Source organism: Bombina bombina, chromosome 2 (assembly GCF_027579735.1).
Source record: "Bombina bombina isolate aBomBom1 chromosome 2, aBomBom1.pri, whole genome shotgun sequence".
In the NCBI taxonomy this organism is placed as follows: Eukaryota; Metazoa; Chordata; class Amphibia; order Anura; family Bombinatoridae; genus Bombina; species Bombina bombina.
Window position 1 is genome coordinate 1,238,380,952 of NC_069500.1, and position 27,220 is coordinate 1,238,408,171.

Genomic DNA, 27,220 nt, shown 5'->3' on the forward strand with positions numbered 1-27,220 from the left:
TTTCAATTTACAACGGTTTCGATTTACAACCATTCCTTCTGGAACCTAACCCCAGCGTAAACTGAGGGCTACCTGTACACACTTTTTAGAGAACAAGCTCCTACTGAGCATGTGCAGAAGCTCACAGGGTTTACATATACTAGTCTGTGATTGGCTGATGTCTGTCACATGATACAGGGGACTGAAAAATGGGAAAAAATAAATTTGCCAGTAAAAAATGAACTGCTTATTTGAAGTTCAAAGTTGGTGTTATTGCATTGTCTTTTTATTTTGTAATTGTACCGTATTTAGTAGTCATTTAAACCTCATACAGCTGTACATATTTTGCGAGTTACGTAAATCACCATTTACCAGAGCCAAGAAATCAGTAATTAGGATAAAGTACTGTAAAAGTAGTAGAAAATAAAGTGAAAATGCTCCTAATTGCATGATCATTAAGTAAACTACTTAGCTTGGATTAAAGTAATAGGCTTATTTTTTTAATACAGACCATGTAATGAAGCATATGTGTTTAGAATTGCTATTAAATAAGGTTTGGCATTTACCTTTGGAGTTCCATTCATTTCCTTATAAATATATACTGAACAGTGTCATTAGCTCTCTATGCAGACAAAAGCTAGTATACCTTGCAAACATGTAGACACAACAACGTCTCTAGATTAAATATTTATTGTAGTTGCTGCGTTCAGTAACCTGTCAGCTGGAGTAGGTGAAACGGCTATTGCTGCACCTCTGTCGTGTGAATGTGCACACGTTTCTCACACACTTCATATTTATTTTACATGCCTAATTTCAAAATACAGTGAGCTATATGGTTCATATAACAGTCTTCTGTTGGGAAATCGGAAAACTTTCTCTGTTTCCATTTAACATGGGTTGCTGTAATCTAATCGTAAGGGTCTTTCATTGTTTTACTGAATTCACCCACTGTGGTAACAAGAAGCTGTTGAATGTACTCCAGACTGTTTGTAACACATAATTTAATCTCCTTGACAGCCCGGTTAAAACATGATTTACTATTTGTTAAACTGCTTCTGTTTTTCTTTCACAAATGTATATGTAGGCAGTCCTGTAGAACTCAGGCTATGTTCCTCAATATGAAGATGTATATTTCCCTGTGTATATCATGAGGTTTACTCTTAAACAATAAGCTGTGCAGCTTTGTTGTGTCTCAGCAGCTATTAGGACCTTGATTACCTTTTTTTTGTATCAGCTAACACAATTGAAATAATCAGAAGCTGTGCTTGGTAAATGGTGTGGAACTGTGCACATAGTAATGTGGGCATATATAGGGTTAGGGCATCAGAAGATTTTATATGTGAGGAGCAGGAAGGACCTAATGAACTATCAACATAGATTTATGTCATGTAAAAGGAAATAATCTGATCTAGGGTTATGTTTGATTTAGAAGACATTTTTGAATATTATTTTACATCTTCTCCAGTTTTCTTTAAATAGCATTAAAAGGGTAAGGTTTTTTGTTTTTACTGTAACTAGTGTAGAGGCCTTTTACAAATATAAGGAACAGTGACTGGTCTAACTTGTTCCCTTTTTTCTCACCTTGGTTTATACACATTCCAGATTTTATTGTACAACGTTTCTGCAGTGGGTCTTTATCACTGCATAAAAGCTGAAATAGATAAAACACATTATTTTAATTATTATTCTGTTGTAAGAAACCAAACCCAACAGTTTGAAAACCTGCAGGTTAGGGTGTTTTAGTGGACTTCTGCTTTATAAATCTGACTGAGTTAACCATTTTTGTAGTTGGTTTACATGTTGAGTCTGCATACTATGCAATGTCAGAATGTCCCGCTCAGCATTAATAGTTATTTGATTAATCTGGCCTTTCGGAAGACAGTCCTCTCAAAATATATAAACCTTGTTAAATGTCTCCCATAACTTAGATTTGCCTTAAATATCAACAGGCATAAAATACTATAAAAGGGTCACCAATGAAAATGAGGAGGGAGATAATTATGGTAATGAATTATGTTAACAGGGCTCAGGAGAAAATATTATGTATTTTTATTAGTACATAATAAATAATTAAGACACAGCTGATTTTGAACTGTTAATTTTGAAAAAATGATAGCGTTATATGCATACTTTATTAATAGATATATTTAGCGACACCCATCTAGGCCATTTTGACTTCAGAGGTAATTACATGGAAACATTAGTAAATGGATGTTGCATAGGGTCTTATTGTGCAACTTTTTCTGTATTGATCGCCACAGGTTATTTTGAGAGAAGTACAGCCTCATTACGAGCTATATCATTGGTGCCATGTCTTATTTAATACAAAAAAGTGCTGGACTCAATGTAATGTCTGATTTCTTTTTTTCTTCTGCCTAGATGCTGTTAGTCCTTCATTATTCCAGGCTTTTCAAGTCTAATTTCTGAGCCCTTATGAATTCCCATGAGAGCTACTTTTGTGGCAGATTCCATTTGGTTTCATAAGAAAGAGAAAACTTGGCATGGCCTGCAAATCTCACACATTAGGAACAATTTGTAAACCACAGTCATAGTCAGACAGAGCCCATCCTTAGAACAGGCTGCTCCTGTTTCTGCTATTGTCTGAGAGGGATTGGTTTGCCATTTCCCAGCTGACCAGCTTCTGTTTAGAGAAATGTGAAAAGTTAGAAACAAAAATGGTTTCTAGAGATTGAGGGGTGGCTTTCGTGAACAAAAAAGGAAGGAAATGCTTCTGTGGGATTTTACTTTTCCCCCTACTTTATCCAAATATACAAAGAGGGTTTCTTCTTTAATGTGAATGTCAGCTTTAAATCTTTTGGGTTTGGATTAACTCTGCATTTGGAGAAAAAAAATTCTGACAGGCTTTCAAATATGATGCAGAAAAAACTTCCCATCTCTCCCCCAACTCATGTTCATTTGCAAAGCCAAAGACTGAGTGGACTGAATAGTAGCACTGGTTGTCCGTTCATTCATAGTTAGCATTACAATGGTTCGTATTAACATCCCGAGGCCTGCATTATTACTTCTGCTTCATTATAATGGCAAGAGTTAGCAATAAGGTGGCTAAACTTACGGAAATCTTTTATCTTGAAACAGCCTGCACGGGGGTAATATTTTAAATATCTGTTCTTAAAAATATTGCATTAATGTTCAACTTTTTTTGCAAGTATTTATGATCAGTGTAGTTCTTTGCAATGTAATTTAGTTTAGAAAGTTTTCAGCTTACCGGTCAAATTATTATTAAGTTAGCTTTTATATATGTTTGCTTTAGTATTAACTTTGTCATTTTCTTAAACAGGTTTTTATATATGCATGGTTAAATATGCCTGAATGTATGTGTGTGTATGTATGTATATATATATATATATATATATATATATATATATATATATATATATATATATATATATATATATATATATATATACATATATACACACACACACACACACACACACTAAAATATATATTGTATAAATAAACTGGGGATTATATTACATAACTGTATTTTTTCTCTAGTCTTTCTTTATTTGATATTACAAGCACATATTTGCATTAGGTTGCTAAAATATGGTAGAGTTGATTTGTTGATTAGTATAAAATTCTCTTTTTTTATGTTTCTGGTCATTGTTTAGTTTTAACCATAGTGTGTATCCTTTTTTAATAGAACAGAATGAGCAGAGATTTTTTTTATTTTATTACACCACAGAAGAACAATGCATGAATGTGCAGTCTAATTGTTTAATCACGTTTTACTATATATATATTTTACCTTACAATGTACCTGTTCCAGGCGGATATGCTATTCAGTTCAGGACTTTTCTGGATGGGCGTTATCTTTATCCCTATAACATCCTTGCTTCTTGATGTATTTTACAAAGTGTGAGTATATAGTTGTTTTTATGTTTGTTCAATCTTCAGTGTCCCTGAATCTTTTATCAATCATCAATATTCTTTAAAGTGGCGCTAGAATTATTTATGTTTCATTAGAAATACTCTAAGTACGTACATCTATGAAACTGTAAAGATATGCTTATAAAATGTTTATCATGTTTGGTTAAATATTTAGATGTGTTTAAAGACCAGTGTGTCCATGCATGTTTGTTCCACTTTATTCATTTTTTTTTTTAATATATAGTGTAAAACGAACAAGTTTTAAGACCTTAGTTGATGAAGTTCAAGAGCTTGAGGCTAAGTCGCAGGATCCCGGCGCTGTTGTGCATGGGAAGAGGTAAGTTAACTTTATATAACAGTATTTGTTTTAAGTAATTGCTTGAGAGTTAATGATAGTAAATGGGTGTTTCCAAATTAAACTTTAATTTCTTAAGATAAGGAAATGTATAATAAAGATAATTACATAAATTACTGTAGCAGTGACAGATGACTTGATGTAGCTTCCGTCCATTTTTTAGGATTTATTTGGCTATTTTTAGTACAAATAAAATATATTAAATTGGAAAAAAACATTGTTTAATATATGTTTAGTAGATAATCCGAATTTAAAACGCTCTGTATATAATTATTATTTTAGCAAAAATATAGTTCAAATTATATTTTAGTTATTTCAATCAAAAAATGCAGTACATTTATGTGTAAATTGATGGCAAAAAACAAAATTTGTCAAAATCATATACTTGCAGATATATGGTAAATTGTGGAACTTTTACAAGATAAAAATCCATTGCTAAAGTATTGTGCTATTAGTCTGAAATAAACACTTAAAGGAACACTAAACCCAATGTTTTTCTTTCATGATTTAGGTAGAGAATACAATTTTAAACATCATTCCAATTTACGTCTATTATCTAATTTGTTTCATTCTTTAGATATTCTTTGTTAAAGAAATAGCAATGCACATGGATGAGCCAATCATACGAGGCATCTATGTGCAGCCACCAATCAGCAGCTACCAAGCCTATCTAGATATGCTTTTCAGCAAAGTATATAAAGAGAATGAAGCAAATTAGATAATAGAAGTAAATTAGAAAATTGTTAAAATTTGCATACTATTTCTAAATCATGTAAGAAAATGTTTGGGTTTCATGCCCCTTTTAAATATGATTTTGCTAAGAGCATGTACATGCTATTCTGTCAACAAATGATTTCCAGCTCAAGTTGTTACATGGATGGGAAGTGAGAAAATGAGATACTGTATAGTCATGAAGAGGGTGAATGAAAGGGATCTGTGTGTAAATGCAGTTACTACTGTATGTCTTATAAAAGATCTATGTATTAGATTTTTATAAATGCCCTGATGTAACACAGTAGGTGTTATCTGACTCGTGTAACAAATGGTGCCAAAAAAAATGTAAAATATGTAGTTAGGGAGAGAAGACTCCAATGTTACTGTACAATTATCTATTCATAAAATATATTGTTTCTAAATAAAAAAAATCTGCTTTTAATTAAACTCCATTTATTTTATCTTTCACATACTATCATTATATCAAATTCAGTGCTGGTGGTTCTGTCTCATGTCACTATAGTATATAAACAATACACACACTCTAGGGCTGTGTGTGTTGAATTTTATTTAGTGTCCAATTAGTAAGAAATTAAAGGTACGTGAAAGACTAACATTTTAATTCATGATTTTCAGATAGACAACTCTCCTATTTACTAATATTATCTAATTTCCTTTATTCTCTACTGTGTTTTTTTTGTTTGAAAAGAATACCTAGGTAGGCTCAGGAGCTGGGAGCTAGCTGCTGATTGGTGGCTGCTCATATATGCCTGCTGTCATTGACTTACCAATGTGTTCAGCTATCTCCCAGTAGTGCATTGCTGCTCCTTCAATAAAGAATATGAATAGGAAAGTTGTTTAAAAATGTATGTTTTATTTGAATCTTGAAAGTAACAAATGTCCCTTTAAGGTTTTTACAATCTTTAACAGTGATTGGTTTAGTAACATGCATGCAAACACTCTCGCCTCTACCTTTTCCTTTTTCTACTGTTTCCTATCTATTTAGAAAACATTACTATGGGCAGAAAAAGAAACTTGTTAACCATTTCATTATGCTTTACATGCACCCATGTAGCATAGTTACACTTACTTAAATGTGTTCTCTATGACAATGTGCTCCTGCGGCTTTGGTTTGTCTCCTCTTGCTTTTTAATATTTTCTATTATGTACTGGAGAGATTTTTGCTTACACCAGGCATATGAGGCTCATATGATTATGTCCAGAAAGCAGATACAATCTGAATACATTTTGGTGATCTTTGCTTTAACTAGGGATAGAGGGTTAGTGTTATGTGCTACTTTATACTCTTGCCGTGTTATGTTTGTGGGAAACTATCTTTGGATCTGCAGATCTTTTCTCTTTTTCATTAGTTTTCTTCATTTTAGTTTACTGTATTATTGTTGTTTCTACCATACACACTACAGATAAGATCTATAGTACCACACATTTTAGTTCTCTTAAAGTGCACAGCAAAAAGAAAAATGGCCACACTAACGAGTTTATTTTTTTATATAAAAAAAATAATCTTGCACCATTAAAATACAAAACAGGTGAAGGGGTTCCACAATTATAACTTTATGCCACTATCCGTAACATTGTGCACCAATTTTGCATTTAACATTTCCTCATCATCATACTTGTATTATGTTGAGGTGTAAATTGTTATCATTTCAAGTTCAAATTCTAATGCAATGGGTTTGTTTTATTATTATTGTGTGTTAATTCCTATTCCAACAATGTTTATTTCTTCATTTTGAGCAAGGATCCCAGCTTGGTTTGAGATTTTATTTCTCCAGTGCAATCATTCCCATAAACTATTCAGATTCCAGTGAAACCTCAAATGCCTTTATTAATGTAATACAAAGGGATAATAAAACACATATTTCCTTCCTAAGATAGGCTCCACGGCTTCATTCCTTACTGTTGGGAAATACTACACCTGGTCACTAGGAGGAGGCAAAGACACCCCAGCCAAAGGTTTAAATATCCCTCCCACTTCCTCATTACCCCAGTCATTCTTTGCCTTTTTGTCATGTTAGGAGGTGGCAGAGAAGCTTCAGAAGATTCTGAGAGTCCTGAAAAAGGGTATCTGCTCTTCGAGATAGGGCTGGAGTTTTAAGTAGTCATGTCAACCTCTCTGTGAGAGTATTGATGAAATTTAGAGTCTGGAGATGCAGGGAAAGTTTTCTGCGAAATCATCCAGACTACTGCTAACAGCTCCTAAGCAATCCGTGTTGACAAGTTTCACTGCCTGCTTTCGTTCACTCAAGTCCATGTTAGGAGCGCTGCTTTAAGACTGTCACACTTGAGTTCTGTTCCACAGCATGGATCCTGGAGGTAAGATCGTTTCAATTTTTACACACAAAACGCTGTAACAGGGTCACAGTGTGGCTCCTTTATACTTTGATAGGATCCAGGGTTAATATCCTCTGAAGGGGGTTTATTAAACTGTTGGGGTTAATTAATGTATTATTTACATGCTGCTTTGTGTCATTTTTTCCTGGGCTGATAGACTGTGTGTTTTTGGCTGGAACAAACAGGTTTCACTTTCATTTTTGAAAGTGTTGCACAGCTCCTATTACTTGCTGTACTTGTAATAACTATCTGTTAATTTCCTCAATTCTGGCTGAGACTTGAACCTGAGGAGTGCGTTTCCTCTGTTAACTGTCTAAATCTAGGAGGAGGTGAGTTATGTTTGTCCTTCTGTGGGTATAACCTGACCTATGTAGGACTCTGACATGTTAGAAGGTACTCCTTCTGTACTAAATCATACCTGTTTATATTTTGAGGAGGCTGTGGTTTTCCCACCCACTCAATTATGTACCACATGCCTTAACACTGTTCTAAAGTCTAAAAAGGGAGACAAGCCTGCTAAGGGTCTTAGTCCCTCTGAGCCATCTACCTCTCAGGACTCGGCGTCCCGTGAGATTACTACCCTTGCTACATTATCCACTTCACATGTAGTTCCCCGTAGCACTTCTAATTCTCCATCCGGAGGGGGCCTTTTTCCAGCAGACTTTGCTGCGCAGTTACAAACGGCGGTGTCTGCGGCCCTCAGTGCATTACCTCGCTCTAACAAACGCAAGAGAAAGGTTAAACATAAACATCTAAATATTTATCGGATTTAACTATTATGTCCCAGTTATCCCGATGAGTTAACCTCTGTAGCTTCAGAGGGTGAACTTTCTGGGTCAGAGTCCTTAGCGTCTAAGCCTCCTGCTGTGGAGGAACCGTCCTTTAGATTTAAAATTGAGCACTTGCATTTTTTATTAAAGGAGGTTCTGTCTACGTTAGAGGTTCCAGAGGCCGCGCTGCCTGAAGAACCTATGATACTTAAATTAGACAGAGTTTACGAAGACAGGAAAGTTCCTTTGACTTTTCCTGTGCCGGTTAAGATGGCGAACATTATTAAGAACGAATGGGAAAGAATTGGTTATTCCTTTTCCCCCTCGTCTACTTTTAAAAAGTGATACCCAGTCCCGGACTCCCAACTGGATTTGTGGGGCTCCATTCCTAAGGTGAATGGTGCTATCTCTATGGTTGCTAAACGTACTACTATACCTCTTGAGGATAGTTCTTCGTTCAGAGAGCCGATGGATAAGAAAATGGAATCCTTTCTGAGAAAGATGTTTCAACATACGGGATTTTTGTGTCAACCGGCGGCTGCATTTGCCGGAGCGGCTACCTACTGGTGCGACTCTTTGTCGGAACTCATTGAGGTGGAGTCTCCCATCAAGGATATTCAAGACAGAATTAAAGCTCTGAGAATTGCTATTTCTTTTATCTGTGATGCGAACATGCAAATTATTTGCCTAAATGTGAAGGCCTCTGGCTTTGCGGTCCTAGCCCACCGGGTGCTCTGGTTGAAGTCTTGATTTGCGGATATGACTTCCAAGTCCAGACTACTTTCTCTTTCCTTCAAGGGAAAGATTTTATTTGGTCCAGGGTGCCTTCCTACCGCAAGATAAGAACAAATATAAGGGACGGCAATCTTCTAATTTTTGTTACTTTCGTTCTGACAAATCCCAACATCAACAATCCTCCTCCAAGACCGAGCAACCCAAGAGTACTTGGAAGCCAACTTAGTCCTGGAATAAGTGCAAGCAGAATATAAAGCCCACTGAAAACAAATTGGCATGTAGGGGCGGCCCCTGATCTTGGATCGGATCGTGTAGGGGGCAGACTGTCTCTTTTCAGAAGCCTGGTTCAAGGACATACAGGATACAAGATAGGCTTTAAATCTCATCCGCCAAGGGGCAGATTCCTTCTCTCGAATCTGTCTACCAGACCAGAAAAGAGGGATGCCTTCTAGGGTGCGTTCGGGATCTATCCTCCTTAGGAGTTGTTGTCCCGGTGCCTATCAAAGAAAGACGTTTGGGGTTTTATTTAAACCTTTTAGTGGTCCCAAAGAAGGAGGGAACTTTCGCCCAATTCTGGACCTAAAGTGCTTAAACAAATGTTTCAGTGTACCTTCCTTCAAGATGGAGACAATGAGGTCCATCCTTCTTTTAAATCAGGAAGGCCAGTTTATGACCACTATAGATCTGAAGGACGCTTACCTTCATGTTCCAATCCACAGGGAACACTTTCACTTCCTGAGGTTTGCATTCCTGGACCAGCACTTCCAGTTCATTGCCCTTCCGTTTGGCCTAGCTACTGCTCCAAGAATCTTTACAAAGGTTCTGGGTGCTCTTATAGCCGTTGCCAGAACTCAGGGTATTGAAGTAGCCCCATACTTGGACAATATTCTGGTGCAAGCACCATCCTTTCATCTTGCGGAAAAATTCTCGGAGTCCCTTCTCAGTTTTCTTCAATCATATGGATGGAAGATAAACTTGGAAAATAGTTCCCTTATCCCAAGTACCAGGGTGGAATTCCTGGGTACTATAATAGACTCCATATCCATGAGGATATTTTTAACGGACCAGAGACATTGCAAGCTAACTTCAGCATGTCTTGCCCTCCGGATCTCCTTGAGTCACTCTGTGGCCCAGTGTATGGAGGTGATTGGTCTCATGGTGTCCTGCATGGACATCATTCCTTTTGCCAGGTTTCATCTCAGACCTTTACAACTGTGCATGCTGAGGCAGTGGAACGGCGATCATTCGGATCTGTCTCAACAGATTGTATTAGACAGCCGGTCGAGAGAATCGCTCTCTTGGTGACTCTGTCCAGATCATCTGTCCTGAGGGACATGCTTCTTAAGACCATCCTGGGAGATTGTGACTACGGACGCAAGCCTATCAGGATGGGGAGCGGTTTGGGGTGCCAGGAAGGCACAGGGGTTGTGGACTCAGGAGGAGTCCTCCTTCCCAATCAATATTTTGGAACTATGGGCAATCTTCAAGGTCTTGAAGGCTTGGCCACTTCTGGGTTTGTCTCAGTTTATCAGATTCCAATCAGACAATATAACCTCAGTGGCTTACATCAACCATCAGGGGGGATTGAGAATTTCTTTGGCGATGAAGGAAGTATCCCAGGTTCTGGAGTGGGCAGTGGCCCACAGCTGTTCGCTTTCAGCGATCCACATTCCGGGTGTGGACAACTGGGAGGCAGATTTTCTCAGCAGGCAATCCTTCCATCCAGGGGAATGGTCTCTCCATCCCGAGGGGTTTGCAGAGATATGCAGCAAGTGGGGGACGCCGGAGATAGATCTCATGGTGTCCCATCTCAATACCAAGCTACCCATATACGGGTCGAGGTCAAGGGATCCCCAAGCGGATCTAATAGATGCACTAGCAGTGCCCTGGAGGTTCAAACTCGTATATCTTTTTTCTCCATTACCGCTTCTTCCTCGAGTGGTGGCCCGCATCAAGCAGGAGCTGGTATCAGTAATCCTGATTGCTCCATCGTGGCATCGAAGGACGTGGTTCACGGATCTATTGTGGATATTCTCATCTCCTCCGTGGAAGTTACCTTGTCGCAGAGACCTGCTGATACAAGGTCCATTTGTTCATCAAAATCTACATTCTCTGAGGCTGACTGCGTGGAGATTGAACGCTTAGTCGAAGCCAACAGAGGTTTCTCTGAGAGTGTGTCATTGATACTTTTATTCAAGCTCGTAAACCAGTTACTCTGCATATCTACCACAAGGTGTGGAGGACCTACTTATTCTGGTGTAAAGAGCGTGGTTTTTCCTGGCACAGAGGTAAGGTTGCCAGGATCTTATCTTTTCTTCAGGATGGGCTGGAGAAGGGCCTTTCTGCTAGTTCCCTGAGGGGACAGATTTCGGCCCTGTCGGTTTTATTGCACAAGAGACTGACTGAGCTTCCAGACGTGCTGTCCTTTTTTAAGGCTCTGATTAGGATCAGACCTGTGTTTAGATCTGGGCTCCTCCTTGGAGCCTAAATCTTGTTCTTTGGGTTTTGCAACAGGTTCCGTTTGAGCCTCTGCATTCCGTTGACATTAAATTGTTTTTTTCTTAAACGGGAAGAGTCCACAGCTGCATTCATTACTTTTGGGAAATACAGAACCTGGCCACCAGGAGGAGGTAAAGACACCCCAGCCAAAGGCTTAAATACCTCTCCCACTTCCCTCATCCCCCATTATTTCTTTGCCTTTCGTCACAGGAGGTTGGCAGAGAAGTGTCAGAAGTTTGAGATAGTCTCTTATGGAGGGTAGTACTCTTCGCAATGGTACTGGAATTTTAAGTAATCCTGTCAGCCTCTCAGTGAGAGTATAGATGAAAGTTAGAGTCCGGAGATGCAGGGAGAGTTTTCCTGCGAACCCATCCCGACTCATATTAACAGCTCCTTGGTAATCAGCGTTTCGCTGCCTACCTTTCTTCACTCTTGTTCATGTCAGAAGCGAGGCTATCTGTCACACTTGAAGGGCCGTGTTCCTGTTCCACGGCGTAGATTCCTATAAGATCGTTTCATTTTATTTCAATATGAGAACGTAATAGTAGCAAAACAAGGTAGGGTCCCAGTGGGACTCCTTTTATCTTAATAAGGAATCATGGGTTAATATCTCCTGAGGGGGGTTATGGAACAGGGCTCACAGCCTTTACGGAACATAACGGCCTTCTTTTACTGACGCGATCTCTCAAGTTTGCGCGCCCTTTTTGTGACTGGCACGGTGCACCTAGTGACGGGTGCGGTTACGTTGTTTCTCACTTCCATATGCTGATTGAGACAGAGAGAGTCTAGCTCGTGGGTTGTCTGGTTTACAGGAGGTGGTGAGTGCCCCAGCCATTGGGGTTGTTAAAGGGTGCCAGTTTTTTGTCATTTTTGTAATTCCAAGATTATGGAGGATTCTGATATTCGAGACATGGATGCCCATCAGTGATGTTCCAATTGCCGTTCTAGAGTATTCTCTTCTCCTGAATCAGGGAGCTTAGACCCTTTCCCGGCTACGCAAACTGGTGTCCCTATGACCTTTACTCTGTCTCCGGAGGGTGGCTTGTTTCCTCCAGAGGTTACGGCACGGTTCCGCATGTCCATTTCTATGGTGCTGATTCATTTATATCTCCCAAGTAAAATATTTCTAAGATACTGTCTGTGTTCTCTTAACCAGGGCCCGTCGAGCATGGGATGGCTCGATTCAGTTCGGCCTTCTGGGGAAGCGTTAGCCCCTGAGGTTTCAGAGCCCCAATCTCGGGGCCCGGGGTCTTCAGTTGATCCGGCGAAGGATGATTTTGCCTTCCGTTATAGGCTGGCTCTTCTTCGTGTTCTTTTAAGACATGTTTTGGCAATGTTGGAGGATCCCAGTCCTAGTGGGCCGATGGAATCTGAGGCCTTAGAAGATGGATGGCAAATTTGATATGACGTTTGGGGATGAGGCCAATCTCCTTAACGTCTCCGTTTTATTTTTTCTTTGTTTTCGGTTCCAGTTCTGAGCTTGGGTGAATGGAGCTTCTTGTCGGCTGGTCCCGTTGTCGTTCTCTTTCACCTTGGGCATTCACCCGATGGGTGCTGCCATCATTTTATTTTTTGATCCGAATGGATGTGTTTAATTTGTTTTTCTTAAGCTCATGTCTGTTAGATTTTCATTTCTCCAACATAGGTGTGTCCGGTCCACGGCGTCATCCTTACTTGTGGGATATTCTCTTCCCCAACAGGAAATGGCAAAGAGCCCAGCAAAGCTGGTCACATGATCCCTCCTAGGCTCCGCCTACCCCAGTCATTCTCTTTGCCGTTGTACAGGCAACATCTCCACGGAGATGGCTTAGAGTTTTTTAGTGTTTAACTGTAGTTTTTATTATTCAATCAAGAGTTTGTTATTTTGAAATAGTGCTGGTATGTACTATTTACTCAGAAACAGAAAAGAGATGAAGATTTCTGTTTGTATGAGGAAAATGATTTTAGCAACCGTCACTAAAATCCATGGCTGTTCCACACAGGACTGTTGAGAGCAATTAACTTCAGTTGGGGGAACAGTGTGCAGTCTCTTGCTGCTTGAGGTATGACACATTCTAACAAGACGATGTAATGCTGGAAGCTGTCATTTTCCCTATGGGATCCGGTAAGCCATGTTTATTCAGCAAGTAAATAAGGGCTTCATAAGGGCTTATTAAGACTGTAGACTTTTTCTGGGCTAAATCGATTCATTATTAACACATATTTAGCCTTGAGGAATCATTTTATCTGGGTATTTTGATATAATAATATCGGCAGGCACTGTATTAGACACCTTATTCTTTAGGGGCTTTCCCAAAGCATAAGCAGAGCCTCATTTTCGCGCCGGTGTTGCGCACTTGTTTTTGAGAGGCATGGCATGCAGTCGCATGTGAGAGGAGCTCTGATACTTAGAAAAGACTTTCTGAAGGCGTCATTTGGTATCGTATTCCCCTTTGGGCTTGGTTGGGTCTCAGCAAAGCAGATACCAGGGACTGTAAAGGGGTTAAAGTTCAAAACGGCTCCGGTTCCGTTATTTTAAGGGTTAAAGCTTCCAAATTTGGTGTGCAATACTTTTAAGACTTTAAGACACTGTGGTGAAAATTTGGTGAATTTTGAACAATTCCTTCATGTTTTTTCGCAATTGCAGTAATAAAGTGTGTTCAGTTTAAAATTTAAAGTGACAGTAACGGTTTTATTTTAAAACGTTTTTTGTACTTTGTTATCAAGTTTATGCCTGTTTAACATGTCTGAACTACCAGATAGACTGTGTTCTGAATGTGGGGAAGCCAGAATTCCTATTCATTTAAATAAATGTGATTTATGTGATAATGACAATGATGCCCAAGATGATTCCTCAAGTGAGGGGAGTAAGCATGGTACTGCATCATTCCCTCCTTCGTCTACACGAGTCTTGCCCACTCAGGAGGCCCCTAGTACATCTAGCGCGCCAATACTCCTTACTATGCAACAATAAACGGCTGTAATGGATAATTCTGTCAAAAACATTTTAGCCAAAATGAACACTTATCAGCGTAAGCGCGGCTGCTCTGTTTTAGATACTGAAGAGCATGACGACGCTGATAATAATATTTCCGAAGGGCCCCTAACCCAGTCTGATGGGGCCAGGGAGGTTTTGTCTGAGGGAGAAATTACTGATTCAGGGAACATTTCTCAACAGGCTGAACCTGATGTGATTGCATTTAAATTTAAGTTGGAACATCTCCGCATTCTGCTTAAGGAGGTATTATCCACTTTGGATGATTGTGACAAGTTGGTCATCCCAGAGAAACTATGTAAAATGGACAAGTTCCTAGAGGTGCCGGGGCTTCCAGAAGCTTTTCCTATACCCAAGCGGGTGGCGGACATTGTTAATAAGGAATGGGAAAGGCCCGGTATTCCTTTCGTCCCTCCCCCCATATTTAAAAAATTGTTTCCTATGGTCGACCCCAGAAAGGACTTATGGCAGACAGTCCCCAAGGTCGAGGGAGCGGTTTCCACTTTAAACAAACGCACCACTATACCCATAGAGGATAGTTGTGCTTTCAAAGATCCTATGGATAAAAAATTAGAAGGTTTGCTTAAAAAGATGTTTGTTCAGCAAGGTTACCTTCTACAACCAATTTCATGCATTGTCCCTGTCGCTACAGCCGCATGTTTCTGGTTCGATGATCTGATAAAGGCGGTCGATAGTGATTCTCCTCCTTTTGAGGAGATTATGGACAGAATCAATGCTCTCAAATTGGCTAATTCTTTCACCCTAGACGCCACTTTGCAATTGGCTAGGTTAGCGGCTAAGAATTCTGGGTTTGCTATTGTGGCGCGCAGAGCGCTTTGGTTGAAATCTTGGTCGGCTGATGCGTCTTCCAAGAACAAGCTACTTAACATTCCTTTCAAGGGGAAAACGCTGTTTGGCCCTGACTTGAAAGAGATTATCTCTGATATCACTGGGGGTAAGGGCCACGCCCTTCCTCAGGATCGGCCTTTCAAGGCAAAAAATAAACCTAATTTTCGTCCCTTTCGTAGAAACGGACCAGCCCAAGGTGCTACGTCCTCTAAGCAAGAGGGTAATACTTCTCAAGCCAAGCCAGCTTGGAGACCAATGCAAGGCTGGAACAAGGGAAAGCAGGCCAAGAAACCTGCCACTGCTACCAAGACAGCATGAAATGTTGGCCCCCGATCCGGGACCGGATCTGGTGGGGGGCAGACTCTCTCTCTTCGCTCAGGCTTGGGCAAGAGATGTTCTGGATCCTTGGGCGCTAGAAATAGTCTCCCAAGGTTATCTTCTGGAATTCAAGGGACTTCCCCCAAGGGGGAGGTTCCACAGGTCTCAGTTGTCTTCAGACCACATAAAAAGACAGGCATTCTTACATTGTGTAGAAGACCTGTTAAAAATGGGAGTGATTCATCCTGTTCCATTAAGAGAACAAGGGATGGGGTTCTACTCCAATCTGTTCATAGTTCCCAAAAAAGAGGGAACGTTCAGACCAATCTTAGATCTCAAGATCTTAAACAAGTTTCTCAAGGTTCCATCGTTCAAGATGGAAACCATTCGAACTATTCTTCCTTCCATCCAGGAAGGTCAATTCATGACCACGGTGGATTTAAAGGATGCGTATCTACATATTCCTATCCACAAGGAACATCATCGGTTCCTAAGGTTCGCATTCCTGGACAAACATTACCAGTTCGTGGCGCTTCCTTTCGGATTAGCCACTGCTCCAAGGATTTTCACAAAGGTACTAGGGTCCCTTATAGCTGTGCTAAGACCAAGGGGCATTGCTGTAGTACCTTACTTGGACGACATTCTGATTCAAGCGTCGTCCCTTCCTCAAGCAAAGGCTCACACGGACATTGTCCTGGCCTTTCTCAGATCTCACGGATGGAAAGTGAACGTGGAAAAGAGTTCTCTATCCCCGTCAACAAGGGTTCCCTTCTTGGGAACAATAATAGACTCCTTAGAAATGAGGATTTTTCTGACAGAGGCCAGAAAAACAAAACTTCTAGACTCTTGTCGGATACTTCATTCCGTTCCTCTTCCTTCCATAGCTCAGTGCATGGAAGTGATCGGGTTGATGGTAGCGGCAATGGACATAGTTCCTTTTGCGCGCATTCATCTAAGACCATTACAACTGTGCATGCTCAGTCAGTGGAATGGGGACTATACAGACTTGTCTCCGAAGATACAAGTAAATCAGAGGACCAGAGACTCACTCCGTTGGTGGCTGTCCCTGGACAACCTGTCACAAGGGATGACATTCCGCAGACCAGAGTGGGTCATTGTCACGAACGACGCCAGTCTGATGGGCTGGGGCGCGGTCTGGGGATCCCTGAAAGCTCAGGGTCTTTGGTCTCGGGAAGAATCTCTTCTACCGATAAATATTCTGGAACTGAGAGCGATATTCAATGCTCTCAAGGCTTGGCCTCAGCTAGCGAGGGCCAAGTTCATACGGTTTCAATCAGACAACATGACAACTGTTGCGTACATCAACCATCAGGGGGGAACAAGGAGTTCCCTAGCGATGGAAGAAGTGACCAAAATCATTCTATGGGCGGAGTCTCACTCCTGCCACCTGTCTGCTATCCACATCCCAGGAGTGGAAAATTGGGAAGCGGATTTTCTGAGTCGTCAGACATTGCATCCGGGGGAGTGGGAACTCCATCCGGAAATCTTTGCCCAAGTCACTCAGCTGTGGGGCATTCCAGACATGGATCTGATGGCCTCTCGTCAGAACTTCAAAGTTCCTTGCTACGGGTCCAGATCCAGGGATCCCAAGGCGGCTCTAGTGGATGCACTAGTAGCACCTTGGACCTTCAACCTAGCTTATGTGTTCCCGCCGTTTCCTCTCATCCCCAGGCTGGTAGCCAGGATCAATCAGGAGAGGGCGTCGGTGATCTTGATAGCTCCTGCGTGGCCACGCAGGACTTGGTATGCAGATCTGGTGAATATGTCATCGGCTCCACCTTGGAAGCTACCTTTGAGACGAGACCTTCTTGTTCAGGGTCCGTTCGAACATCCGAATCTGGTTTCACTCCAGCTGACTGCTTGGAGATTGAACGCTTGATTTTATCGAAGCGAGGGTTCTCAGATTCTGTTATCGATACTCTTGTTCAGGCCAGAAAGCCTGTAACTAGAAAGATTTACCACAAAATTTGGAAAAAATATATCTGTTGGTGTGAATCTAAAGGATTCCCTTGGGACAAGGTTAAGATTCCTAGGATTCTATCCTTCCTTCAAGAAGGATTGGAAAAGGGATTATCTGCAAGTTCCCTGAAGGGACAGATTTCTGCCTTGTCGGTGTTACTTCACAAAAAACTGGCTGCTGTGCCAGATGTTCAAGCCTTTGTTCAGGCTCTGGTTAGAATTAAGCCTGTTTACAAAACTTTGACTCCTCCTTGGAGTCTCAATTTAGTTCTTTCAGTTCTTCAGGGGGTTCCGTTTGAACCCTTGCATTCCGTTGATATTAAGTTATTATCTTGGAAAGTTTTGTTTTTAGTTGCAATTTCTTCTGCCAGAAGAGTTTCAGAATTATCTGCTCTGCAGTGTTCTCCTCCTTATCTGGTGTTCCATGCAGATAAGGTGGTTTTACGTACTAAACCTGGTTTTCTTCCAAAAGTTGTTTCTAACAAAAACATTAACCAGGAGATTATCGTACCTTCTCTGTGTCCGAAACCAGTTTCAAAGAAGGAACGTTTGTTGCACAATTTGGATGTTGTTCGCGCTCTAAAATTCTATTTGGATGCTACAAAGGATTTTAGACAAACATCTTCCTTGTTTGTTGTTTATTCCGGTAAAAGGAGAGGTCAAAAAGCAACTTCTACCTCTCTCTCTTTTTGGATTAAAAGCATCATCAGATTGGCTTACGAGACTGCCGGACGGCAGCCTCCCGAAAGAATCACAGCTCATTCCACTAGGGCTGTGGCTTCCACATGGGCCTTCAAGAACGAGGCTTCTGTTGATCAGATATGTAGGGCAGCGACTTGGTCTTCACTGCACACTTTTACCAAATTTTACATGTTTGATACTTTTGCTTCTTCTGAGGCTATTTTTGGGAGAAAGGTTTTGCAAGCCGTGGTGCCTTCCATTTAGGTGACCTGATTTGCTCCCTCCCTTCATCCGTGTCCTAAAGCTTTGGTATTGGTTCCCACAAGTAAGGATGACGCCGTGGACCGGACACACCTATGTTGGAGAAAACAGAATTTATGTTTACCTGATAAATTACTTTCTCCAACGGTGTGTCCGGTCCACGGCCCGCCCTGGTTTTTTTAATCAGGTCTGATAATTTATTTTCTTTAACTACAGTCACCACGGTACCATATGGTTTCTCCTATGCAAATATTCCTCCTTAACGTCGGTCGAATGACTGGGGTAGGCGGAGCCTAGGAGGGATCATGTGACCAGCTTTGCTGGGCTCTTTGCCATTTCCTGTTGGGGAAGAGAATATCCCACAAGTAAGGATGACGCCGTGGACCGGACACACCGTTGGAGAAAGTAATTTATCAGGTAAACATAAATTCTGTTTTTATGAACGTTCTTCTCTGGAACCGATATTTGCGATTTGATGGTCGCGTGGGCACTTCCTCAGAATATGTTTTTATATTATGTTTTCTAGTTCATTTATCGATCCTTCTGGACAATTTTTCTTGGACCATGCGCAGTTCTGGAGTGTCCTTGTACCAGGCAGGTACTGGCCGGATGTTTTTTTGGCTTTTACCAGGGTTCATGTCACCTTATGGTGCTGATTAATCCTGTTAGATTCTGAATGTCACTTGGCCTATTCTATGGACTCCAGGCTCGGATCCTACTGAAGTATGAGGCCTGTTGTTTAAATGCAATCCCTCCGACTGGAGGGTTGTGAGTGCAAATCTAAGGTTGGTTGTTTCTGGCTATTCGCCTGGGATACGGCTCTGTTTTTGCAGACGTCGTCATGGTTCTTCAGGTCTTCTGGGGACTCAGAACCGTTATTTCCATTTCTTGGGAGACCTATGTGGTCTGGTGTGCCGAGTGATTAATCATTTGCGTTTTCACTCGAAGTTCTTCCGGATGCTGACTCTTTAGCCTATTAAGCATTTTCTTGCGGTGGCGGAGTCTCCTTCCTTCCCACCTGGGTGGATCATCTGGTCTTGATGCGCCGGCATGTTATTCTTTCTCTGCTCATAGTTGTGTTACTCTAAGAGGTGGTGGCAGCGGTTCCCTGCTTTCTGTGAGGAGATGCAAGGCTCCAGCTTTTGCCTGTTTAAAGAGGTTTCTTTTGGAAGATATATCCTTCAAAGATCTCTGGTTGTTGTCTCCTCCATTTTATACCCCTGGTCTGACCATGGTCTTTGACGTTCAGGTGTCTTTACGTCCCTGTTGCAACTCTAGCCCTGGGGCTTGTCAGTGAAAAGTCGAGGTCGGTTACGGATGGCCGCCCTTCTGGGTCAGGTAGTTGACCCGTTATCCTCGATGCTCTGTTAGGGGCTTCGTGGGTGGTGCCTTACGTTTACCTCTCTGGGATGGCGAGCAAGGTCCAGGGTACTCATTCGCCTTTGGGCGTTGGTTGCTACCTTGCCTGTGTGTGTAACACGTGTTATCGCTTGCCTACGAGATTTCCTTGTGATCCAAGTGCACTGGGTGCTGAATCCTAGACCGTTCAGGAGTTCTTGGTGACTCTTGGGTTTGAGGCTATTCCTTTATCGCCAAGTCTACGGACTTTAGAGGTGCTGCTCTCCTTGTAGAAGGCAGCTTAAGGTTCCTCTGGAAGTTGGATCTTCGATTGATTCCTTTTTTCGAGGACCCTGCCCTAGGTTCATGTCTCTCCTGGATGGGTGTGGGCTCTGTGAGAGATGACTATCCACCTGTGGCTTAGGCTTTAGGTCCTTCTGATGGTTCCCTACCAACCTTCTGGCGCATTTAAGTTGTTCCTGTAGACTCCAGGTGTTTTTCAACTATGTTGGCGATATGGCCAAGGGGTCTTGCCTCTATGGTAGGGCGGTTTTCCATTGTTTTACTTTCCTTCTCTCTAGAGCGGGGGTGGGTTCTCCAGGTTTGGAAATGAGATGAAGATAGGAATGGGAAATCTTCGCCCTCTGTTACAGGAGAGAAGAGAGTTTCATTAATGGAAGGGATGAGTAGAAGTGCTAACTTTCAGTGATAGGAGGAAGAAATGTTTTTCCTAATTGTACCAATTTCATTTTTGAAGTAATCAGCAATAATCTGAGCAATGCGTTTAGTAGTTAGTGGAGGTTCTGGTGAACGTAAAAGGTAGTTAAAGGTTGAAACCCCTTCTGGTGTATTAGTTGACATTAAGGATGAGAAATAGTTATTAGGCCAGGTTGAGGGAAGAGTTGTATAATCTGAGAATGAATTTATAATGGAGGAAATCCGCAAGAGTGCTTGATTTTCTCCATTGACATTCAGCATTCCATGAACATCTCTGAAGATAGCGGGTCTTTTTGGTGTGCCATGATTTTCATAGAGTGCATGATGCTCAGTGAATAGTGGAGGGTGCCACTCTGTCAAGTGTTGATCTTAGTGCAGCATTATATGAGGCCACAAGGTTTGGGCAAAAGAGGAATGAAATGTTAAAGAGTAGAGTTTTCCATTCCGAAGAAAAGTCTGAAAGATCCAAGTCATTTAAACAGTAGTAATTTTTGGGCTGATAAGGATGATGCAGTTAGAGTATCAGAAAAAGTTAGTAGATCGTGGTCAGAGAGAGGAAAAGAAACGTTAAGTTGTATCTCTCTAAGATTGTATGTATTGAATTTGAATGTTTTAGGATTTTCTCTTAAAGTTTCTTTCTAAAGGGTTATTCAGATGTATTTTAGAATAAATGCCCTTAAAATGAATACAATTTAATGAATCAATACTGGAAATATGTTTTTTTTATAAATGTTTTGTTCTAGATTCAGGTTACTCAAAATTTTTTGTCAAAGTAATTTGTCAAAGTAACATATAAGTAACAATAAGTTTAATATATGAGATTTTAACCATTTCTTAATCTGCTTTGTTAGCCTGACCGAAAGGGCGCAGCTGTTAAAAAATGTCTTTAAGAAGAACACTGTGAACTTGTATCGCTCTGAATCTGTGCAGCAAAATCTGCTACGTAAGTTGATTATGTGGATTTGTTATTTTCTTTGTATGCCAAATTACATTCTACCCTGGATGATATATGACTTTACTGGTGAATGAAAGTGAAGTAATTAAAATTAAAATAAAAGTTGTATACGTTATGCACATAAAAGCCATTGACTTGCTTTATAGAAAGTGAATTTGGCAGCAGGTAAGGAACTAATGGCCTCTTAGTTTTGTCAATTAGCCTATGAAAAGCATTAGCCTCTGTAGAATACCCTTATCCTTATCCAAGGCATTTATGGAATTCTTTTCTGTATTTGTCCCTTTCATTTCTACTGGAAGGTTAGTCTTAGTATTTACTACCTCTCTATAAAATAGATTTTTTTTTTGTCATTGAAACTATTAGCTTCACAGTTTAATTCTCTAGTATCACTAACATACTATATGTTGACAATCACGTCATGACATCAGATGAATTTATTATGATGATTAATGATGGAGACACAAATCAACTCAAGTAGCAATATGCTAAATATGGTGTCTGCCTGGGGCATTTTAAGCCTGTAGCTTATAAACGCTATAGTTAAAATCATGATCTGCCTGGTTTCCATTTACTCTTAAAAATTCTCTTTTTTTTTTTTCTTTTTTTTTTTTTAAATAACCAAGCTTTCTTTTTACCTTATTTCCTTGACTATCCTTTACTGTAGCTTGATTTGAATTGTGTATGATATAGTTTAAATGTTCACTGTCCGATGTCAGAATGGGTGGCCTCTAAATACTTGTGTAGGTATTAACAACTTCCAAAAGATGGGTACCCTTTAAAAATACCCCATCTCTTCCTCTTTAAGTTGATTTACATTATGCCTATTTAGAAAAAATGTAGACTCCAGCAGAGGTGTTTCAATTATGCAAATAAAGGTTTGATCCCTCTCAGTACAGCATGGTCACTACAAGAGTCCAGCCACTTCTGGACCATTGTCAGGGCTCCCACCTGTAACCTTTTAAGTGATCCTAACATACAATCACCCCCATACCTCCATTTGTAAACCTGTATTTCCTGTCTGTTTCAGAATCAATTCAAACAGCTTTAACCTTTTAATGTTTTCCTTGAACAAATATACTTAAAGGGATTTGGAAGTCAAAATGTAATTTCTCATGATTCAGATAAAGCATACTTATCAAATTTACTTCTTTCTATTGGTATCCATATCTTGATAGGCTCTTGTGAAACGGAGCTAAGTTTCAACAAAAGATACCAAAAGAAATAGATTACAATCATGAAAATGTATCTTTCATTTTGTTTTCTGTCCCTTTAATGTATTCAACTATGCATGATAGTGTCCCTTTTGGAGCAGAATGTATTTAAATATTTACTGTTGTTTAACCCACCTCTCCTGTAGATAACATTGTGCCATTCTGGTGTGTATTATATGTTATCAAATCAGGAGGACCATATACCTCCTTTAGCTTGTGTAATGTTGTTGTTGTTTTCTCCAACATTGGTGTGTCCGGTCCACGGCGTCATCCTTACTTGTGGGAATATCTCTTCCCCAACAGGAAATGGCAAAGAGTCCCAGCAAAACTGGCCATATAGTCCCTCCTAGGCTCCGCCCACCCAAGTCATTCTCTTTGCCGTTGCACAGGCAACATCTCCACGGAGATGGTTAAGAGTATGTGGTGTTTAGTTGTAGTTTTTTTATTCTACTATCAAGAGTTTGTTATTTTAAAATAGTGCTGGTATGTACTATTTACTCTGAAACAGAAGAAGATGAAGATTTCTGTTTGTGAGAGGAAGATGATTTTAGCAGACAGTAACTAAAATCGATTGCTGTTTCCACATAGGACTGTTGAGATGAAGTAACTTCAGTTGGGGGAAACAGTTAGCAGACTTTTCTGCTTAAGGTATGACTAGCCATATTTCTAACAAGACTGTGTAATGCTGGAAGGCTGTCATTTCCCCTCATGGGGACCGGTAAGCCATTTTCTTAGTCTCAAACAGAATAAAGGGCTTAATATGGGCTATAAAACTGGTAGACACTTTTATGGGCTAAATCGATTGCTTTATTTGGACATTTTATACATGTTTATGCTGATAATTCACACTTATAAACTTGGGGAACGTTTTTTAACGTCAGGCACTATGTTAGACACCTTTTCCAGTCAGGAAGGGCCTTCCCAGTTGTAGGCTGAGCCTCATTTTCGCGCCATTACTGTGCAGTTGTTTTTGAGTGCAAGACATGCAGATGCATGTGTGAGGACCTGAAAGTAGTTGGAAAAGTTCCTAGAAGGCGTCATTTGGTATCGTATTCCCCTCTGGGCTTGGTAAAGTCACAGCAAAGGCTGTAGCTGGGACTGTATAGGGGTTAAATCTGTAACCGGCTCCGGTTTCGTTATTTTAAGGGTTAAAGCTCTGAAAATTGGTGTGCAATACTTTTAATGCTTTAAGACACTGTGGTGAAATTTTGGTAAATTTTGAACAATTCCTTCATATATTTTCACATATTCAGTAATAGAGTGTGCTCTGTTTAAAATTTAAAAAGAGACAGTAACGGTTTTGTTTTAAAACGGTTTTTGTGCTTTATTGACAAGTTTAAGCCTGTTTAACATGTCTGTGCCTTCAGATAAGCTATGTTCTATATGTATGAAAGCCAATGTGTCTCCCCCTTCAAAATTGTGTGATAATTGTGCCATAGCGTCCAAACAAAGTAAGGGCAGTACTGCCACAAATAATGAAATTGCCCAAGATGATTCCTCAGATGAAGGGAGTAGACATGGTTCTACATCATCTCCTTCTGTGTCTACGCCAGTTTTGCCCATGCAGGAGGCCCCTAGTACTTCTAGCGCGCCAATGCTTATTACCATGCAACAATTGACGGCTGTAATGGATAACTCCATAGCAAATATTATATCCAAAATGCCTGCATATCAGAGAAAGCGCGATTGCTCTGTTTTAAACACTGAAGAGCAGGAGGGCGCTGATGATAATTGTTTTGTCATACCCTCAAACCAATCTGAAGGGGCCATGAGGGAGGTTTTGTCAGATGGGGAAATTTCAGATTCAGGAAAAATTTCTCAACAGGCTGAACCTGATGTTGTGACATTTAAATTTAAATTAGAACATCTCCGCACACTGCTTAAGGAGGTGTTATCTACTCTGGATGATTGTGACAACTTGGTTATTCCAGAAAAATTATGCAAGATGGACAAGTTCCTAGAGGTTCCGGTGCACCCCAACGCTTTTCCTATACCCAAGCGGGTGGCGGACATAGTGAATAAGGAGTGGGAGAAGCCCGGCATACCTTTTGTTCCCCCTCCTATATTTAAGAAATTATTTCCTATGGTCGACCCCAGAAAGGACTTATGGCAGACAGTCCCTAAGGTCGAGGGGGCAGTTTCTACTCTAAACAAGTGCACTACTATTCCTATCGAAGATAGTTGTGCTTTCAAAGATCCTATGGATAAAAAAATTGGAAGGTTTGCTTAAAAAGATTTTTGTACAGCAAGGTTACCTTCTACAACCCATTTCGTGCATTGTTCCTGTCACTACAGCAGCGTGGTTCTGGTTTGAGGAACTAGAAAAGTCGCTCAGTAGAGAGACTCCATATGAGGAGGTTATGGACAGAGTTCACGCACTTAAGTTGGCTAACTCTTTTATTTTAGATGCCGCTTTGCAATTAGCTAGATTAGCGGTGAAAAATTCAGGGTTTGCAATTGTGGCGCGCAGAGCGCTTTGGCTAAAGTCTTGGTCAGCGGATGTATCACCCAAGACAAAATTGCTTAACATCCCCTTCAAGGGTAAAACTCTCTTTGGACCAGAATTGAAAGAGATTATCTCAGACATCACTGGGGGAAAGGGCCACGCCCTCCCACAAGATAGGCCTTTCAAGGCCAAGAATAAGTCTAATTTTCATTCCTTTCGTAATTTCAGAAACGGACCGGCCTCTAATTCTGCATCCTCTAAGCAAGAGGGTAATGCCTCACAGTCCAAACCAGCCTGGAAACCGATGCAAGGCTGGAACAAGGGTAAGCAGACCAAGAAGCCTGCTACCGCTAACAAAACAGCATGAAGGAGTAGCCCCCGATCCGGGACCGGATCTAGTGGGGGGCAGACTCTCTCTCTTTGCTCAGGCTTGGGCAAGAGATGTTCAGGATCCCTGGACGCTAGAAATAGTTTCTCAGGGTTATCTTCTGGAATTCAAGGAACTACCCCCAAGGGGAAGGTTCCACATGTCTCACTTATCCTCAAACCAAATAAAGAGACAGGCGTTCTTACATTGTGTAGAAGACCTGCTAAAGATGTTTCAGTGACGGAACAAGGAATGGGATTTTACTCAAATCTGTTCGTAGTTCCCAAAAAAGAGGGAACCTTCAGACCAATTCTGGATTTAAAGATCCTAAACAAATTTCTCAGGGTACCATTGTTCAAAATGGAAACCATTCGAACGATTCTACCCATTATCCAGGAAGGTCAATTTATGACTACCGTGGATCTAAAGGATGCGTACCTACATATTCCTATCCACAAAGAACATCATCAGTTCCTAAGGTTCGCCTTTCTGGACAAACATTACCAGTTTGTGGCCCTCCCATTCGGATTAGCCACTGCTCCAAGGATTTTCACAAAGGTACTCGGGTCCCTTCTAGCGGTTCTAAGACCGAGGGGCATTGCAGTAGTACCATACTTGGACGACATTCTAATACAAGCGTCGTCCCTTTCAAAAGCAAAGGCTCATACAGACATCGTTCTGGCCTTTCTCAGATCTCACGGATGGAAGGTGAACATAGAAAAAAGTTCTCTGTCTCCGTCAACAAGAGTTCCCTTCCTGGGAACAATAATAGATTCCTTAGAAATGAGGATCTTTCTGACAGATGTCAGAAAGTCAAAACTTCTAAGCGCTTGTCAAGTTCTTCATTCTTTTCCACGTCCTTCCATAGCTCAGTGCATGGAAGTAGTAGGGTTGATGGTTGCAGCAATGGACATAGTTCCTTTTGCGCGAATTCATCTAAGACCATTACAACTGTGCATGCTGAAACAGTGGAATGGGGACTATACAGACTTGTCTCCAGTGATTCAAGTAGATCAGAAGACCAGAGATTCACTCCGTTGGTGGATATCCCTGGACCACCTATCCCAGGGAATGAGCTTCCGCAGACCAGAGTGGGTCATTGTCACGACCGACGCCAGTCTAGTGGGCTGGGGTGCGGTCTGGGAATCCCTGAAAGCTCAGGGACTATGGTCTCGGGAAGAGTCTCTTCTCCCGATAAACATTCTGGAACTAAGAGCGATATTCAATGCTCTCAGGGCTTGGCCTCAGCTTGCAAAGGCCAGATTCAGAAGATTCCATTCAGACAACATGACGACTGTTGCGTATATCAATCATCAGGGGGGAACAAGGAGTTCCCTGGCGATGAAAGAAGTAACCAAAATAATACAATGGGCGGAGAATCACTCCTGCCATCTATCTGCGATTCACATCCCAGGTGTGGAAAACTGGGAAACGGATTATCTGAGTCGTCAGACATTCCATCCGGGGGAGTGGGAACTCCACCCAGAGATTTTTGCCCAGTTGACTCAATTATGGGGAATTCCAGACATGGATCTCATGGCGTCTCGTCAGAACTTCAAGGTTCCGTAGGTCCAGATCCAGGGATCCCAAGGCGACTCTAGTGGATGCACTAGTAGCGCCTTGGACCTTCAACCTAGCTTATGTGTTCCCACCGTTTCCTCTCATTCCCAGGCTGGTAGCCAGGATCAAACAGGAGAGGGTCTCGGTGATCTTGATAGCTCCTGCGTGGCCACGCAGGACTTGGTATGCAGACCTGGTGAATATATCATCGGTGCCACCATGGAAGCTACCTTTGAGACAGGACCTTCTTGTTCAGGGTCCA

General features: G+C 41.1%; 1 protein-coding gene across 2 annotated transcripts in view; it reads left to right on the forward strand.

Annotated features, from left to right (window-relative positions):
* The window catches only part of ATP8A1 (ATPase phospholipid transporting 8A1), a 608,814-nt gene that overhangs the window by 575,003 nt on the left and 6,591 nt on the right, over positions 1–27,220 (forward strand). For both annotated transcript variants that reach the window (XM_053704008.1, XM_053704009.1), the window contains 3 exons: positions 3,773–3,861; positions 4,118–4,210; positions 21,271–21,362. In XM_053704008.1, coding sequence (XP_053559983.1) covers positions 3,773–3,861; positions 4,118–4,210; positions 21,271–21,362 — 274 coding nt within the window. The remainder of the gene's footprint in view (positions 1–3,772; positions 3,862–4,117; positions 4,211–21,270; positions 21,363–27,220) is intronic.